General features: G+C 41.9%; 1 protein-coding gene across 1 annotated transcript in view; it reads left to right on the top strand.

The window, feature by feature from the left end:
* The window catches only part of LOC311141817 (transmembrane protein 132C-like), a gene marked incomplete at its 5' end in the record, with an annotated part of 246,561 nt that overhangs the window by 103,351 nt on the left and 126,147 nt on the right, over positions 1-17,063 (top strand). The window contains one exon of the mRNA XM_084177293.1: positions 7,232-7,375. Coding sequence (XP_084033419.1) covers positions 7,232-7,375 — 144 coding nt within the window. The remainder of the gene's footprint in view (positions 1-7,231; positions 7,376-17,063) is intronic.

The following is a 17,063-nucleotide window of genomic DNA, read 5'->3' as shown; positions in this document are numbered from 1 at the left end:
GTGTATTCCAGGTGAGAGTGTGTGAATGACCTGATGTTGTTGTGTAGTTCAGGGTAAGTGTGTGTGTGTGTTAATGGCCTGATGTTGTTGTGTATTCCAGGGTAAGAGTGTGTGTGTGTGTGTGTGTGTGTGTGTGTGTGTGTGTGTGTGTGTGTGTGTGTGTGTGTGTGTGTGTGTGTGTGTGTGTGTGTGTGTGTGTGTGTGTGTGTGCGTGTGCGTGTGTGTGTGCGTGTTAATAACCTGATGTTTTGGTGGTCTTGGTACAGCCCAACAGTCTTTTTGATAGTGTCAGCTGCTTCTGAGGCGTTTCAGCTCAGCTTCCATTAGCCACGAGCCACAAACCATCGCAAACCACCACCGGCCCTCCTGCAGTCCGCCCTGTTGTCCCCCTGCTGTCCCCCTGATGACAAACTCACTTTGTCCCCCTCCCTGCTGAGCTGTCTCATTCCCCCACACTGTGTGTTAGTGGGGGTGGACCAGGGTAACAGTGAAACATGGCCTCCTGCATGCAGTGCCTAGCTTGGTGATGGAGGATGCAGATGGGCCTCAGCAGAGTAATGGAGGGAAACGAAGAGAAACAGAGTGCCATCCCTGTCCTCTCCTCTCCACCGGCCCGTGCTGCATCATGGAGCCAGGCAGAGCGGAGCGAGGAAGAGGGGCGCGAGAGAGGCCCAGGCGCATGCAGGGGACTGCCGGCTGGAGACCACTGTAGCGTGGCTTCCAATTTATTGGATTTCCTCTGAAGAGGTTTGTTTCCTTCACTGTCCCACTGAGGGACAGTGCTTAATTTCTAGTTATCTCATCATTATTTATTGAGGGAACCCTCCAAGGAGTCCGAGTGTGGCTTCTGCAGTCGATCAGGGTCTGAGTGAGGAGGTAGAGGGTTCGGCAAGGGGGTTAGCTGGTGATGTTTTTCTGAAATGGTGTTAGAATTGAGAGTGGACTATAGTAGCTTTCTGATTGCCTCATGACTAGCAGTGCCCACTTTGCTATGCTCAGCTCCATTTTGCTTCGCTATGCTGACAGCTTTGTGAAGTAGCATATTGTGACTCCAATGCAGTAGCAGAGAGTATTGTTAATGAAGTCTTGGTAGTTGAAAACATTTAAAAACACATTACATTTCCTCTTCAGTTGTTGTGGGTATTATATTTTCTTTATTAATTTGTTACTGTGCATTATTTGGTATTCAGGACATTCAATTTGGCACGTAGCTCAATACGTTTATAGAAAATATATTCCCCGACGGATTGGACCCAACAAGTATTGATATAGAATAAGCCTCCACCTTTTATTTCTGTGAAATGTCAGATCACAGCTTTCCTTTGTTTATAGAAAAATACCCAATTGCTGCATTCTATTCTGTAAGTCTCAGACTGGCCTATGACTTAACTAACTATTTGGGTGTTGATTCCCAATAGTACAGAGAGTGCTACTACATTCATTAAATGTCAGTTTAAAAGTTTAGAAAAGTTGAAAAGCTCCAGCATTTGAAGCCGTGTATCCACATGGGGAGTATTAGATGACCAATATTAAAGGAACTCTGATGGGCCTACAGAGCTGCAGGAGGTTCCTCAACTGGATGCAAGGCTATATTGACCATTAAGTCAATAAAGGGACTTTTATTTCAGTCGATGTACTCAATGTACTACACACTATACTCCCAGCTTCGACATGGTTGGGGAGGTTAATGCCCTGTATTTCTAAGTGCTGGATTCAGCTGAGTACAGAACATTCTCAAATACAATGTCTGGATGGGAAACTACTGAGAGACATCATGTTTATTCAAGTGAGGAGAAACAAGAACCATGTCCCCATTGCTCTCTGCCTCCTCCTGAAAAAAAGAGAGAGTCAGACAGCAAGACAGAGAGACAGACAGAGAGACAGACATACAGTGGCTTGCGAAAGTATTCACCCCCTTGGCATTTTTCCTATTTTGTTGCCTTACAACCTGGAATTAAAATTGATTTTTGAGGGGGTTGTATCATTTGATTTACACAACATGCCTACCACTTTGAAGATGCAAAAAAATATAATCTGTGAAACAAACAAGAAATAAGACAAAATAAATTAAAACTTGAGCGTGCATAACTATTCACCCCCACCAAAGTCAATACTTTGTAGAGCCACCTTTTGCAGCAATTACAGCTGCAAGTCTCTTGGGGTATGTCTCTATAAGCTTGGCACATCTAGCCACTGGGAGTTTTGCCCAAGGCAAAACTGCTCAAGCTCCTTCAAGTTGGATGGGTTCCGCTGGTGTACAGCAATCTTTAAGTCATACCACAGATTCTCAATTGGATTGAGGTCTGGGCTTTGACTAGGCCATTCCAAGACATTTAAATGTTTCCCCTTAAACCACTCGAGTGTTGCTTTAGCAGTATGCTTAGGGTCATTGTCCTACTGGAAGGTGAACCTCCATCCCAGTCTCAAATCTCTGGAAGACTGAAACAGGTTTCCCTCAAGAATTTCCCTGTATTTAGCGCCATCCATCATTCCTTCAATTCTGACCAGTTTCCCAGTCCCTGCCGATGAAAAACATCCCCACAGCATGATGCTGCCACCACCATGCTTCACTGTGGGGATGGTGTTCTCTGGTGATGAGAGGTGTTGGGTTTGCGCCAGACATAGCGTTTTCCTTGATGGCCAAAAAGCTCAATTTTAGTCTCATCTGACCAGACTACCTTCTTCCATATGTTTGGGGAGTCTCCCACATGGCTTTTGGCGAACACCAAACGTGTTTGCTTATTTTTTTCTTTAAGCAATGGCTTTTTTCTGGCCACTCTTCCCTAAAGCCCAGCTCTGTGGAGTGTACAGCTGAAAGTGGTCCTATGGACAGATATTCCAATCTCCGCTGTGGAGCTTTGCAGCTCCTTCAGGGTTGTCTTTGGTGTCGTTGTTGCCTCTCTGATTAATGCCCTCCTTGCCTGGTCCATGATATTTGGTGGGCGGCCCTCTCTTGGCAGGTTTGTTGTGGTGCCATATTCTTTCAATTTTTTTAATGATGGATTTAATGGTGCTCCGTGGGATGTTCAAAGTTTCTGATATTTTTTTATAACCCAACCCTGTTCTGTACTTCTCCACAACTTTGTCCCTGACCTGTTTGGAGAGCTCCTTGGTCTTCATGGTGCCGCTTGCTTGGTGGTGCCCCTTTCTTAGTGGTGTTGCAGACTCTGGGGCCTTTCAGAACAGGTGTACAGCTGAAGTCGGAAGTTTACATACACCTTAGCCAAATACATTTAAACTCAGTTTTTCACAATTCCTGACATTTAATCCTAGTACAAATTCCCTGTCTTAGGTCAGTTAGGATCACCACTTTATTTTAAGAATGTGAAATGTCAGAATAATAGTAGAGAGAATGATTTATTTCAGCTTTTATTTCTTTCATCACATTCCCAGTGGGTCAGAAGTTTACATACACTCAATAAGTATTTGGTAGCATTGCCTTTAAATTGTTTAACATGGGTCAAATGTGTCGGGTAGCCTTCCACAAGCTTCCCACAATAAGTTGGGTGAATTTTGGCCCATTCCTCCTGACAGAGCTGGTGTAACTGAGTCAAGTTTGTAGGCCTCCTTGCTCGCACACGCTTTTTCAGTTCTGCCCACAAATGTTCTATAGGATTGAGGTCAGGGCTTTATGATGGCCACTCCAATACCTTGACTTTGTTGTCCTTAAGCCATTTTGCCACAACTTCCTGACTAATGTCTTGAGATGTTGCTTCAATATATCCACATAATTTTCCTTCCTCATGATGCCATCTATTTTGTGAAGTGCACCAGTCCCTCCTGCAGCAATGCATCCCCACAGCATGATGCTGCCACCTCCGTGCTTCACGGTTGGGATGGTGCTCTTCGGCTTGCAAGATACCCCCTTTTTCCTCCAAATATAATGATGATCATTATGGCCAAACAGTTATATTTTTGTTTCATCAGATCAGAGGACATTTCTCCAAAAAGTATGATCTTTGTCCCCATGTGCAGTTGCAAACCGTAGTCTGGCTTTTTAATGGCGGTTTTGGAGCAGTGGCTTCTTCTTGCTGAGCGGCCTTTCAGGTTATGTCGATATAAGACTCGTTTTACTGTGGATATAGATACTTTTGTACCTGTTTCCTCCAGCATCTTCACAAGGTCCTTTGCTGTTGTTCTGGGATTGATTTGCACTTTTCGCACCAAGGTACGTTCATCTCTAGGAGACAGAACGCGTCTCCTTCCTGAGCGGTATGACGGCTGCGTGGTCCCATGGTGTTTATACTTGCGTACTATTGTTTGTACAGATGAACGTGGTACCTTCAGGCGTGTGGAAATTGCTCCCAAGGATGAACCAGACTTGTGGAGGTCTACCATTTATTTTTTCTGAGGTCTTGGCTGATTTCTTTTGATTTTCCCATGATGTCAAGCAAAGAGGCACTGAGTTTGAAGGTAGGCCTTGAAATACATCCACAGGTACACCTCCAATTGACTCAAATTTTGTTAATTAGCCTATCAGAAGCTTCTAAAGCCATGACATCATTTTCTGGAATTTTCCAAGCTGTTTAAAGGCACAGTCAACTTTGTGTATGTAAACTTCTGACCCACTGGAATTGTGATACATTGAATTATAAGTGAAATAATCTGTCTGTAAACAATTGTTGGAAAAATTACTTGTGTCATGCAAAAAGTAGATGTCCTAATCGACTTGCCAAAATTATAGTTTGTTAACAAGAAATTTGTGGAGTGTTTGAAAAACAAGTTTTGATGACTCCAACCTAAGTGTATGTAAACTTCCGACTTCAACTGTATATATACTGATATCATGTGACAGATCATGTGACACTTAGATTGCACACAGGTGGACTTTATTTAACTAATTATGTGACTTCTGAAGGTAATTGGTTGCACCAGATCTTATTTAGGGGCTTCATGGCAAAGGGGGTGAATACATATGCACACACCACTTTTCCGCTATTTATTTTTTAGAATTTTTTGAAACAGGTTATTTTTTTCATTTCACTTCACCAATTTGGACTATTTTGTGTATGTCCATTACATGAATTCCAAATAAAAATCCATTTAAATTACAGGTTGTAATGCAACAAAATAGGAAAAACGCCAAGGGGGATGAATACTTTTGCAAGGCAATGTAGAGACAGAGCGAGAGAGACAGACAGACAGAGACAGAGAGAGGCTGCATCTCTAAAATGTGTGAGAAGCGATAGCCATCTTAGATGAGTGTGTTTACCTGTAACTTAGCTTAATTACCTCATAGCTGCATTCTGCATTCTGGGTATGGCATTCAGTGTGTTTGCTTCATTTGAAGCGTTGAAATTTAATCTGAAGCGCCTTTCTCTTTTTCATATGATCCTGTCACATTAGGTCTATCTGTCTGGCTTCACTAATTTTTATCCAAAGGGAGCTTGCTCACACTAACATCCAAGACAAAGAACCAGCTGGTCAAGAGACCTCAAATTTCTAGAAAGTAACGCAGCCATGCATCCTGTAGAGAGTGGAACCACACCATCTGTGCTGCTGTCTTATTAAAAAAAAAAAAAAAAAAAATATTACGCTCCAATCATTGTTCCTGTAATACACCAATAAGATTTCACATCAAAGTATTCCTTTTGACTGGCCAGTGAGGGTTTTGTCATTGCATATATGTCTGGTGATAGAAAATGTTTGTTATTGCTGTTGTGGCAGAGGGCAGCTGCCACGGATTTGAGCTAGACAGGGTCTCGGGGTACAGAGGATCAGTGAGACAGGGTTATTATAGTCAAAACTCACTTTAATGTGTCAACAAAGTCTCAGTAATGCCATTACATTATCAGTCTCCAAAGACATATCCTGTCTGCTGCTTTCACTACAGTCTTTGGCCTGGGTCATTCCGTTGTTAGGGAATCAGCCTCAGTTACAGGGGCAATCAGCAGTTTTTGTACTTATAAAATAATGATATATACCCATTGATTCTTGAAGAATATATCTTAGGAATGCTTTATGAGCTTAGTTCATCTGTCATAACCATCAGAACTCAAAATAGAAGTTTGTTTTACTCCCAAGTTTGTAAACAAAGTAAATGTTAACAAACACTATAAAGCCTCAAAACATGGTTAAAACTATAATTTTGACATCTTGGATGGTCATTCCTTCCATCCATAGCTCTGTCTTGGTGGTGTTTGGAAGGTGTTTGGTGTTGGAAGATGTGTGGGGTTGGAAAGGTGTGTGATTAAGGAAGGTGTATGGTGTTGAGATTGTGTGTGGTGTTGGGAAGGTGTCTGGTGTTGGGAATGTGTGTGGTGTTGCGAATGTGTGTGGTGTTGAGAGGGAAGGTGTGTGGTGTTGGGAAAGTGTGTGGTGTTAGGTGGGTGTGTGGTGTTGTGAGGGTGTAGCAGGACACTAATGTTTATTCCTGAGTGCACCACACTGGCCTCAGCCTGATAAATAATGTAAAGAAAGACAATATTTTCAGTGTCATTTCCCCTCAGAAACCCGACTGCTCTACAGTATGTGCAGTGAATGGACTAATAACTTTTCATTTGTAGATTTTCCCTGTGAACATTATCCCTTTTTGCAGTATTTTCTGCCAAGGACATAGGGCTACTGTAATTTGCTGCAGTCACTGAACACATTTCATTATGTCCTTTTTGGATTCAGAAAATTTGTTTTATTATAACCATTACTGGAGGAGAATAGACATTGTATCTAGTATACACATGGAAACAAATTGCATAGTTCCTGTGCCACTAAAATTCATGCTTTTGTTGATATACTTTAGTAATATATGTTGAAGCAAAACAACACATCGTGATTTCACTGTAAACAATGTTATTTCTTCCATTAATATGTACATACAGTGTTTTATTGAACTAAAGAGCAGCAGTTAAACCACAAAACAGAGAGAAAAACGTACAATCTATAATTTTCCTCTTCCAGGAGGATACATCTGTTAGTCACATAATTGGCTCTGGAACGTGACAGAGTTTGAGTAATTATTTGATAGGAAGAAAAGAAAAGACAGCTGAGACACATATAAAGAAAAAGGGATTTGTTGAAACCATCTGATCCTTTATTGTGTATTTCTATGGCGAAGACGACATGGTCTGTTGGGCCTCAGCTGTTTGAAGCAGGTTCAGCTGGATGAATACAATGATTCAGTGAATTAAAGATCTGTTTGATATAACCACATGTTTAACCAACCAATGCTGTGCTGCGTTCTATCTCTCTCTCTCTCATCCTGAGTCTCTATGTGTTTTTTCTGCTTCCCCAGGGTCAAGTTGAAAGAGGGCATGGCGTTTCTGGGTGCCCGGCCCAGCAACCCCACCCTGTGGATGGTGAGCCAGGATGTGAGGAGTGAGGGGCACAGGGTGGTCACCCTCCATTGCCGCAGGAAAGAGTCCAGCTACGGACAAAGGTCAGTCAGCAGCACTTGGATCTCCCCACTGTGTCCTATTGGACATCACTGGTATACTGAACACACAACCATCTACAACCTGCACTCAACCTCTACAACCTTCCCCTATAGGCCCGAAGTCTGCCTTATAACTCTTGACTCTAAATAGCACAGTGTTGGCTTGAGTAAACCCAGCTAGCACATAACGCTCTGAGAACCATATGTTTCTTAGATCTTGGTGAGAGCGTGGTTGTCCTATGATTATTTTGCATACAACCTTCCCAAAACCTTCTGGGAATGGTGCAGGATAGTTGCTTGGCTTTAAAACTCAGCACATTTAAGGAACTTGACAAAATAATTGTCTTGCCATTTCATTACTTTAACAGAACGTTTCATAATAGTTCAAACATGGTTACATTTAATTTCAATTTTGTTAATGTTCTAGGAGCATTCTCCAACTGGTTTGAGAGAGAATGTTAAGAAACAACGTTTGTCTGTGGGAATTTCAGTACTTCAGCATAACGTTTCCTACAGGTTTCATCATGGTTCTACTTAAAGTCATGTTCTCAAATTGTTCCAAGAACATTAAGAAAACTTTCTATAAAAACTACAAGAAAACTTTAATAACATTCAGAGAAGTTCTAAGATTGTTATTTAAAAACATACATTCCGTTCTCAGCATCAACAAAACTCTCTCTATCCTCCATCTTGTTAAGTGTGTTCAGGTGTTGGCCTCACCCACTAATTGGCCACACCTGATCTTAATGAGTGCTTGTTTCCTTTGAAATGGGGTCTTTTTTAATAGACGAAAATAAACATCTTTGTATGTGTATAAAAACATGGCATGCTAGCTCAATCCTGGTGGCACAGTGGACTAATTCCATGGATAGAGAACAGAAGATTATAAATTCAAATCTTACTGATGCCATGTCACAATACAAAATAAATGTGTTTGCATGATTAATGCCTAAGGAAATTACTGTGTCCTATCTGCACTTGGAATTCCAAAAAGTTTACCCAAAATAAGCTATCAGTGTTATAAAAAGTCGTATTGAAACATTCAGTGAAATTTTTAAGGAAGTTATTAAAAAACCTCCAAATAACCTATACTTTCCGTTCTCAGAGCGTTAAGAAAACCTCCCAGGAAAACTTTCAAGGAACAAGAGTAAAACATTATCAGAACCTCCCTGCAACCTAAAAATAACAATTTCCAGAACAATTTTCACTTCTGTTCTCAGAACGTTTAAAAGACGTTCAGTTTTACCGGTCAGGAAACGTATGGCTTCATTTCCAGGACCAAAAATGTACGTTCCCACAACTTCCAAGGAACCAAATGTGGTGATGCCTATTCCCAATTTGTATTATACATTTTTATTTAACCTTTATTTAACCAGGCAAGTCAATTAAGAACAAATTCTTATTTACAAAGATGGGCTAGCAAGAGGCAAAAGGCCTCCTGTGGGGACGGGGGCTGAGATAAATAAAAAACAAACAATGTAAGACCAAACAAACAACACAGACAGAAGACTCTTGCAACAGCACAAATACAACAGCAAACAAACAGTGGATGTGTGTGTGCGTGCAGGCATGTGTGTGGTGTGTGTAAAGTAAAACAACATACTTCTTTACATAAGGCAACGCAAACTAGAAACAACTACATCTCAACAACCTGTTAATCTATTTGTCCTTTGAACTCCTCCAGGGTCACCAGGTCCTGGAGTTTTAGGTTGGCTTGGAGGGAATTCCAATTTTCGGGACTGTTAGCATAAAACAAGATTGAGATCTGTGTTTGTATGTGTTTTATTTAGAGCTAGAAGAGAGGATACATAAAACTGCAGTTTTCCTAAAATGGCCTTATAAATAAGAATGTACCAGTGTTTGAGCCTGCGTGTTGCTAGTGTTGTCCACCCGAAAGCATTATGTCCAATATAGAGAGGGAGGTAAACAGCCCATCTCCAGCTCTCTTTTGATTAGCATATTAATTTCCCCAAACTGAAATAGCCTTAAAGTTGTTTAGTAATTTCCTATCTGTATTATGTACTTAAATGTATCTAGTAAATAGGAAACAGATTCCCAGGATGTGAAAAGGGTTGCTGCTGTGTTAATTAAGTTGGAATCCAGGCCCTTTGTGTGTCCTAATGGTTTTCTTCAATGGATCAGAAAGTTGGGTTAATAAATCAAACTTTCTAGTGACAGGTGTAATTCTACGGATTAGCGAATGATTGGGAGGTTGGAAAGCTCTGTTTATTAAGTCCATCAGCATCATTCCACTATACTTACATTTAACTTACATTGTCTCCCGAGTGGCGCGGTGGTCTAAGGCACTGTATTGCAGTGCTAGCTGTGCCACTAGAGATCCTGGTTCGAATCCAGGCTCTGTCCCATGGGGCGGCGCACAATTGGCCCAGCGTCGTCCAGGATAGGGCAGGGATGTAGCTCAGTTGGTTGAGCATGGCGTTTGCAACGCCAGGGTTGTGGGTTCAATTCCCACGGGGGGCCAGTAAAAAAAATATATATATATATAAAATAAAAAAGAATGACTCACTAACTGTAAGTCGCTCTGGATAAGAGCGTCTGCTAAATGACTAAAATGTAAAGAGAAGACTTTAGAGTTTGACTGTGTCACATTCAATTCAAAGTATGCCCTGTGGTTGTTTGAGTTTAGCCTTTTAAACGTACTTGTGTAATTCTAATAAATGTTTCCAGTGTTCTTGTTTAAATTGTTGTAAAACACTTCCCCCCAAAAATAGTATTAGGGCAGTAACCATTCATTGGTTACTTTGGTTAGTTCAATGCAGAGCTGTGTGTTCAAAAGAAGGAAAGAGTGATTGCAATTCCAACCTCGATGAGTCTAGAGACTTTGAATGTTCAGGTCAGTTGTATAATCTTCTTGATATCATGAACCAGGGAGGTATCCCTACATGGTCCTAAGCAGTACTACAACATTGACTATCAAGCATCATGTACAACATAAACGAAAACATCCAGGCAAACAACAGTCTGGCACAGTCAACCTGGCACTCAGGTCTTCTACTTCTCTGGCCTCATCTCCCTGATATATCCCTCAGTGTACTCCCAGGGTGTGCCGAGATTCTCTCACATGAGTGCGTAGCGAAATCAGTTTTATTGATTTAAGTGAGGGAGTCAGAGACAAGAGCGAGCATGTTCTGTCTAATCCCTGGCTGTCCTGTCGGGCCATGTTGGATGGACTACTGCTCCTTAATCCCCCAGCTGTCCAAGTCACTCCATAGGCACAAGAAGCCCAGCCGTGGCTATAATATACAATAATCCTTTATTTTTGCATTGCCTCTCCACCCCTTGCCCACTCCCAGTCTTTTCATTGGAGCCCTTTGGAGGGATTAGATACAGCCGTCTCATCTGTTGAGCTGTCATCCAATTTATCAGCCTCACTGACTGTAATGTTTCTCTCCGTTTCTCCCTCCCCTGTTCTCTCTTTTCATCCTTCCACAATGAGTGGATGTGAGTACTGTACATCAATCTGCTGTAGCTGCAGCTTTTTTACCAGGGGGAATTTTATTACCCACTTTATTATCTGTTTGTTCACTAGTACCATTAACCTTGTGTTTATTATGTATTTTATGCCCAGTACATGGGCAGTGCAGCAGGCATATTGTTCCTGCTATGTATTAAAGGGAATACTATAGGTGACTTGGACGAGTCACACAATCTGGAGTGGTGGCAATTCCATTTCAATAAATTTAGATTTATTACAATTAATCTAATGAGTCGACGATTGAATACTTATTTTCTGAAGTAATTCATTTAATTTTAATGAATCTCTGAACTGAGTTCAAATGGAATTGGCCTCAAATCTGCACCAGGTAGCCAATGCAGACCCAGCTCTACTGTATAGGCCTACTGTAGCAGTTGTAGTGTACTAAAGGCCTTCAGTGCCTTCAGAAAGTATTTACACCCCTTGACTTTTTCCACATTTAGTTGTGTTACTGCCTGAATCTAAAATGGGTTACATTTAGATTTTTTGGTCACTGGCCTACACAGAATACCCCATAATGTCAAAGTGGAATAATGTTTTTCAAGAGTTTTACAAATTAATTAAAAAAGCTGAAATGTCTTGAGTCAATAAGTATTCAACCCCTTTGTTATGGCAAGCCTAAATAAGTTCAGGAGTAAAAATGTGCTTAACAAGTCACATAATAAGTTGTTCACTCTGTGTGCAATAATGACGTTTAACAAGATTTTTTGAATGACTACATCATCTCTGTACCCTTTTATTTATTTATTTTTTATTTTACCTTTATTTAACCAGGTAAGCCAGTTAAGAACAAGTTCTCATTTACAACTGCAACCTGGCCAAGATAAAGCAAAGCAGTGTGATAAAAACAACAACACAGAGTTACATATGGGGTAAAACAAAACATAAAGTCAAAAATACAACAGAAAATATATATACAGTGTGTGCAAATGTAGCAAGTTATGGAGGTAAGGCAATAAATAGGCCATAGTGCAAAATAATTACAATTAGTATTAACACTGGGGTGCAAATGAGCAAAATAAATAACAATATGGGGATGAGGTAGTTGGGTGGGCTAATTTCAGATGGGCTGTGTACAGGTGCAGTGATCAGTAAGGTGCTCTGACAACTGATGCTTAAAGTTAGTGAGGGAGATAAGAGTCTCCAGCTTCATAGATTTTTGCAGTTCGTTCCAGTCATTGGCAGCAGAGAACTGGAAGGAATGGCGGCCAAAGGAGGTGTTGGCTTTGGGGATGACCAGTGAGATATACCTGCTGGAGCGCATACTACGGGTGGGTGTTGCTATGGTGACCAATGAGCTAAGATAAGGCGGAGATTTGCCTAGCAGTGATTTATAGATGGCCTGAAGCCAGTGGGTTTGGCGACGAATATGTAGTGAGGACCAGCCAACAAGAGCATACAGGTCACAGTGGTGGGTAGGATATGGGGCTTTGGTGACAAAACGGATGGCACTGTGATAGACTACATCCAATTTGCTGAGTAGAGTGTTGGAGGCATTTTGTAAATGACATCGCCGAAGTCAAGGATCGGTAGGATAGTCAGTTTTACGAGGGCATGTTTGGCAGCATGAGTGAAGGAGGCTTTGTTGCGAAATAGGAAGCAGATTCTAGATTTAACTTTGGATTGGAGATGCTTAATGTGAGTCTGGAAGGAGAGTTTACAGTCTAACCAGACACCTAGGTATTTGTAGTTGTCCACATACTCTAGGTCAGACCCGTCGAGAGTAGTGATTCTAGTCGGGTGGGCGGGTGCCAGCAGCGTTCGATTGAAGAGCATGCATTTAGTTTTACTAGTGTTTAAGAGCAGTTGGAGGCTACGGAAGGAGTGTTGTATGGCATTGAAGCTCGTTTGGAGGTTTGTTAACACAGTGTCCAATGAAGGGCCAGATGTATACAAAATGGTGTCGTCTGCGTAGAGGTGTATCTGAGAGTCACCAGCAGCAAGAGCGACATCATTGATATACACGGAGAAAAGAGTCGGCCCAAGAATTGAACCCTGTGGCACCCCCATAGAGACAGGCCCTCCAATTTGACACATTGAACTCTATCTGAGAAGTAGTTGGTGAACCAGGCGAGGCAGTCATTTGAGAAACCAAGGCTATTTAGTCTGCCAATAAGAATGCGGTGGTTGACAGAGTCGAAAGCCTTGGCCAGGTCGATGAAGACGGCTGCACAGTACTGTCTATTATCGATCGCGGTTATAATATCGTTTAGGACCTTGAGCTTGGCCTAGGTGCACCCATGACCAGCTCGGAAACCGGATTGCATAGCGGAGAAGGTACGGTGTTATTCGAAATGGTCGGTGATCTGTTTGTTAACTTGGCTTTCAAAAACTTTCGAAAGGCAGGGCAGGATGGATATAGGTCTGTAACAGTTTGGATCTAGAGTGTCACCCCCTTTGAAGAGGGGGATGACCGCGGCAGCTTTCCAATCTCTGGGGATCTCAGACGTTACGAAATAGAGGTTGAACAGGCTAGTAATAGGGGTTGCGACAATTTCGGCTGCTATTTTTAGAAAGAAAGGGTCCAGATTGTCTAGCCCAGATGACTTGTAGGGGTCCAGATTTTGCAGCTCTTTCAGAACATCAACTGTCTGAATTTGTGTGAAGGAGAAGCGGGGGGGTGGTGGGGGGGGTTTCATGGGCAAGTTGCAGCGGAGGGTGCAGAGCTGGTGGCCGGGGTAGGGGTAGCCAGGTGGAAAGCATGGCCAGCCGTAGCAAAATGCTTATTGAAATTCTAGATTATTGTAGATTTATCAGTGGTGATAGTGTTTCCTAGTCTCAGTGCAGTGGGCAGCTGGGAGGAGGTGCTTTTATTCTCCATGGACTTTACAGTGTCTCAAAACTTTTTGGAGGTAGTGCTACAGGATGCACATTTCTGTTTCAAAAGCTAGCCTTTGCTTTCCTAACTGCTTGTATATATTGGTTCCTTACTTTCCTGAAAATGTGCATATCGCGGGGACTATTCAATGCTAATGCAGTACGCCACAGGATGTTTTTGTGCTGGTCAAGGGCAGTCAAGTCTGAGGAGAACCAGGGGCTGTATCTGTTCTTAGTTCTGAATTTTTTGAATGGGGCATGCTTATTTAAGATTGAGAGGAAAGCACTTTTAAAGAACAACCAGGCATCCTCTACTGACAGAATGAGATCGATATCCATCCAGGATACCTGGGCCAGGTCAATTAGGAAGGCCTGCTCGCTAAAGTGTTTTAGGGAGCGTTTGAGAGTGATGAGGGGTGGTCGTTTGACCGCGGACCCGTTACGGACTCAGGCAATAAGGCAGTGATCACTGAGATCCTGGTTGAAGACAGCAGAGGTGTATTTAGAGGGTAAGTTAGTCAGGATGATATCAATGAGGGTGCTCATGTTTACAGATTTAGGGTTGTACCTTGTAGGTTCCTTGATAATTTGTGTGAGATTGGGGGCATCTAGTTTGGATTGTAGGATGGCCGGGGTGTTAAGCATATCCCAGTTTAGGTCACCAAGCAGTACGAACTCTGAGGATAGATGGGGGGCAATCAATTCACATATGGTGTCCAGGGCACAGCTGGGGGCTGAGGGGGGTCTGTAGCACATACAATTATCTGGAAGGTCCCTCAGTCGAACAGTGAATGTCAAACACAGATTCTACCACAAAGACCAGGGAGGTTTTCAAATGCCTCGCACAGAAGGGCACCTATTTGTGTAAAAATAACAAATTAGACATTGAATATCCCTTTGAGCATGGTGAAGTTATTAATTACAATTTGGATGGTATATCTATACACCCAGTCACTGCAAAGATACAGGCGTCCTTCCTAAGTCAGTTGCCGGAGAGGAAGGAAACCACTCAGGGATTTCACAAGGCCAATGGTGACTTTAAAACAGTTACAGAGTTTAAGGGCTGTGATAGGAGAACTGAGGATGGATCAACAACATTGTAGTTTCTTCACAATACTAACCTAATTGAGAGAGGGAAAAGAAGGAAGCCTGTATAGAATAGAAATATTCCAAAACATTCATCTTGTTTGCAAAACGGCACTAAAGTAATACTGCAAAAAATGGGGCAAGGCAATTCACTTTTTGTCTTGAATAGAAAGTGTTATTTTGGGGCAAATCCAATACAACACATTACTGAGTACCACTCTCCATATTTTCAAGCATAGTGTGGTGGCTGCATGTCACGGATGCCGCCGAGGCTGCTCCTCCTCCTTGCTCGGGCAGGCTTCGGCGTTCGTCGTCCCCGGAGTACTAGCTACTACCGTTTGATGTTTTCGATGTTTGTTTTGTCATGTCTAGTTAGTGCACCTGTTTCGTATTCTGTATTGATTATGTCACCTATAAGTTCCCCTATGTTATGTTTGTATCTTGTGTGTTATTTTTCCACCTGTCGTGTATGGATAGGTTCGGTGCCTTGGCTCTACGTTGTTGTTTTACGCACTCCGCGTATTTTGACTCTTCGTGTTGTTTTACGCACTCCGCGTATTTGTTCGCCTCCAGTGTTTTGTTGCCGTTTATTTTGTGTACTATTTCAAGTGTTAGTAAAGTCGTCTTGACTTATCCTCTGTGTCCTGCGCTTGACTCCACCACCGCATCCACATCAGCACATCCTGACACTGCATCATATTATGGGTATGCTTCTAATCATTAAGGACTGGGAGTTTTTCAGGATAAAAAAAAGAAACGGAATGGAGCTAAGCACAGGCAAAATCCTAGAGGAAAAACAGTTTCAGTCTGCTTTCCACCAGACACTGGGAGATAAATTAACATTTCAACAGGACAATAACCTAAAACCCAAGGCCAAATCTACACTGCAGTTGCTTACCAAGAAGACAGTGAATGTTCCTGAATGGCTGAGTTACAGTTTTGACTTAAGTCTACTTGAAAATCTATGGCAAGACCTGAAAATGGTTGTCTAGCAATGATCAACAACCAATTTGACAGAGCTTGAATAATTTTGAAAATAATTATGGGCAAATGGTGCACAATCAATGTGTGGAAAGCTCTTAGAGACTTACCCAGAAAGACTCACAGCTGTACTCACTGCCAAAGATGCTTCTACAAAGTATTGACTCAGGGGTGTGAATACATATGTAAATGTGATATTTCTATATTTCATTTTCAATAAATGTGCCAATATTTATAAAAACATATTTTCACTTTATCATTTTGGGGTATTGTATATATTTTTAAATCCATTTTGAATTCAGGCTGTAACACAACAAAATCTGGAATAAGTAAATGGGTATGAATACTTTCTGAAGGCACTGTAGGTGCTGTCTGTCAGACTGGCGTGATTTCTATTTCCACAAGGCCACCACAGCTGTAAAACGCCCACTTCACAGGTCTCCTTCAAAACATGTGTTCATTGTTATTGGATTGTACTCCAGAACACCTACTCTGCCAGACAAATGTGACATTAATATTTGTTCCAATAGACAGAATCTGACTTTATTCGCCAGGACACAACTGCTTACTCAACATAATAACGTGTCAACTTCTACCTGCCTTGCATGTTATGAGAAAACACACTCCTTGAAATACTGGGCTTTTTCAGTTGCAGATTTATTTTCTCCCTAATACAGTACTGTACAGGATGATCCAAATAAGCTCCTATAGAAACACACAGATATCAGCTAAAAGAGCACTCTGGGAGATTGGAAGTTCACCGGCAGTGCCACTAAAGAACAGCAGCACATTTAAAACAACAGCAGTCCTGCTTCCTCAGCATGTCATAATAACCCAGTCTAAGTGGACCCTTATCTCCTCAGTAAAAGTGCCTTGTCTGGCCCAAGTTATTGAAGACTGTCTCAGTCCAGATGGCTATCCCATCGGTGGCCATTGGGAGAGACCACATGTGGAGCAGTAACAGGCTCTTTACAGAACTAGTTCAGTCATTGTAGCCCACTCCCAGGCCTCAGTGAAGAGATACTGTCACAAAGACTGAGACTGACACTTACATGATTGAGTAGAGTGCAGGACTCAAGCATATCTTCTTTTACATTTCCCTCACCCTCACTCATGTTCTAATACATTATGACTGCATTGACTTGGATTCCACATTATGTGCGTTTACAATAGCAAAATGTCATAAAATGGAACGCACATCTTTAAACATACACTACATGACCAAAAGTATATGGACACATGCTCGCCGAACATCTCATTCCAAAATCATGGGCATTAATATGGAGTTGGTCCCCCCTTTGCTGCTATAAC

This window comes from Coregonus lavaretus, assembly GCF_964263955.1.
Source record: "Coregonus lavaretus genome assembly, chromosome: 14".
Lineage (NCBI taxonomy): Eukaryota > Metazoa > Chordata > Actinopteri > Salmoniformes > Salmonidae > Coregonus > Coregonus lavaretus.
The sequence above is the reverse complement of the archived record's forward strand: the minus strand, read 5'-3'. Positions and strand labels throughout refer to the sequence as shown.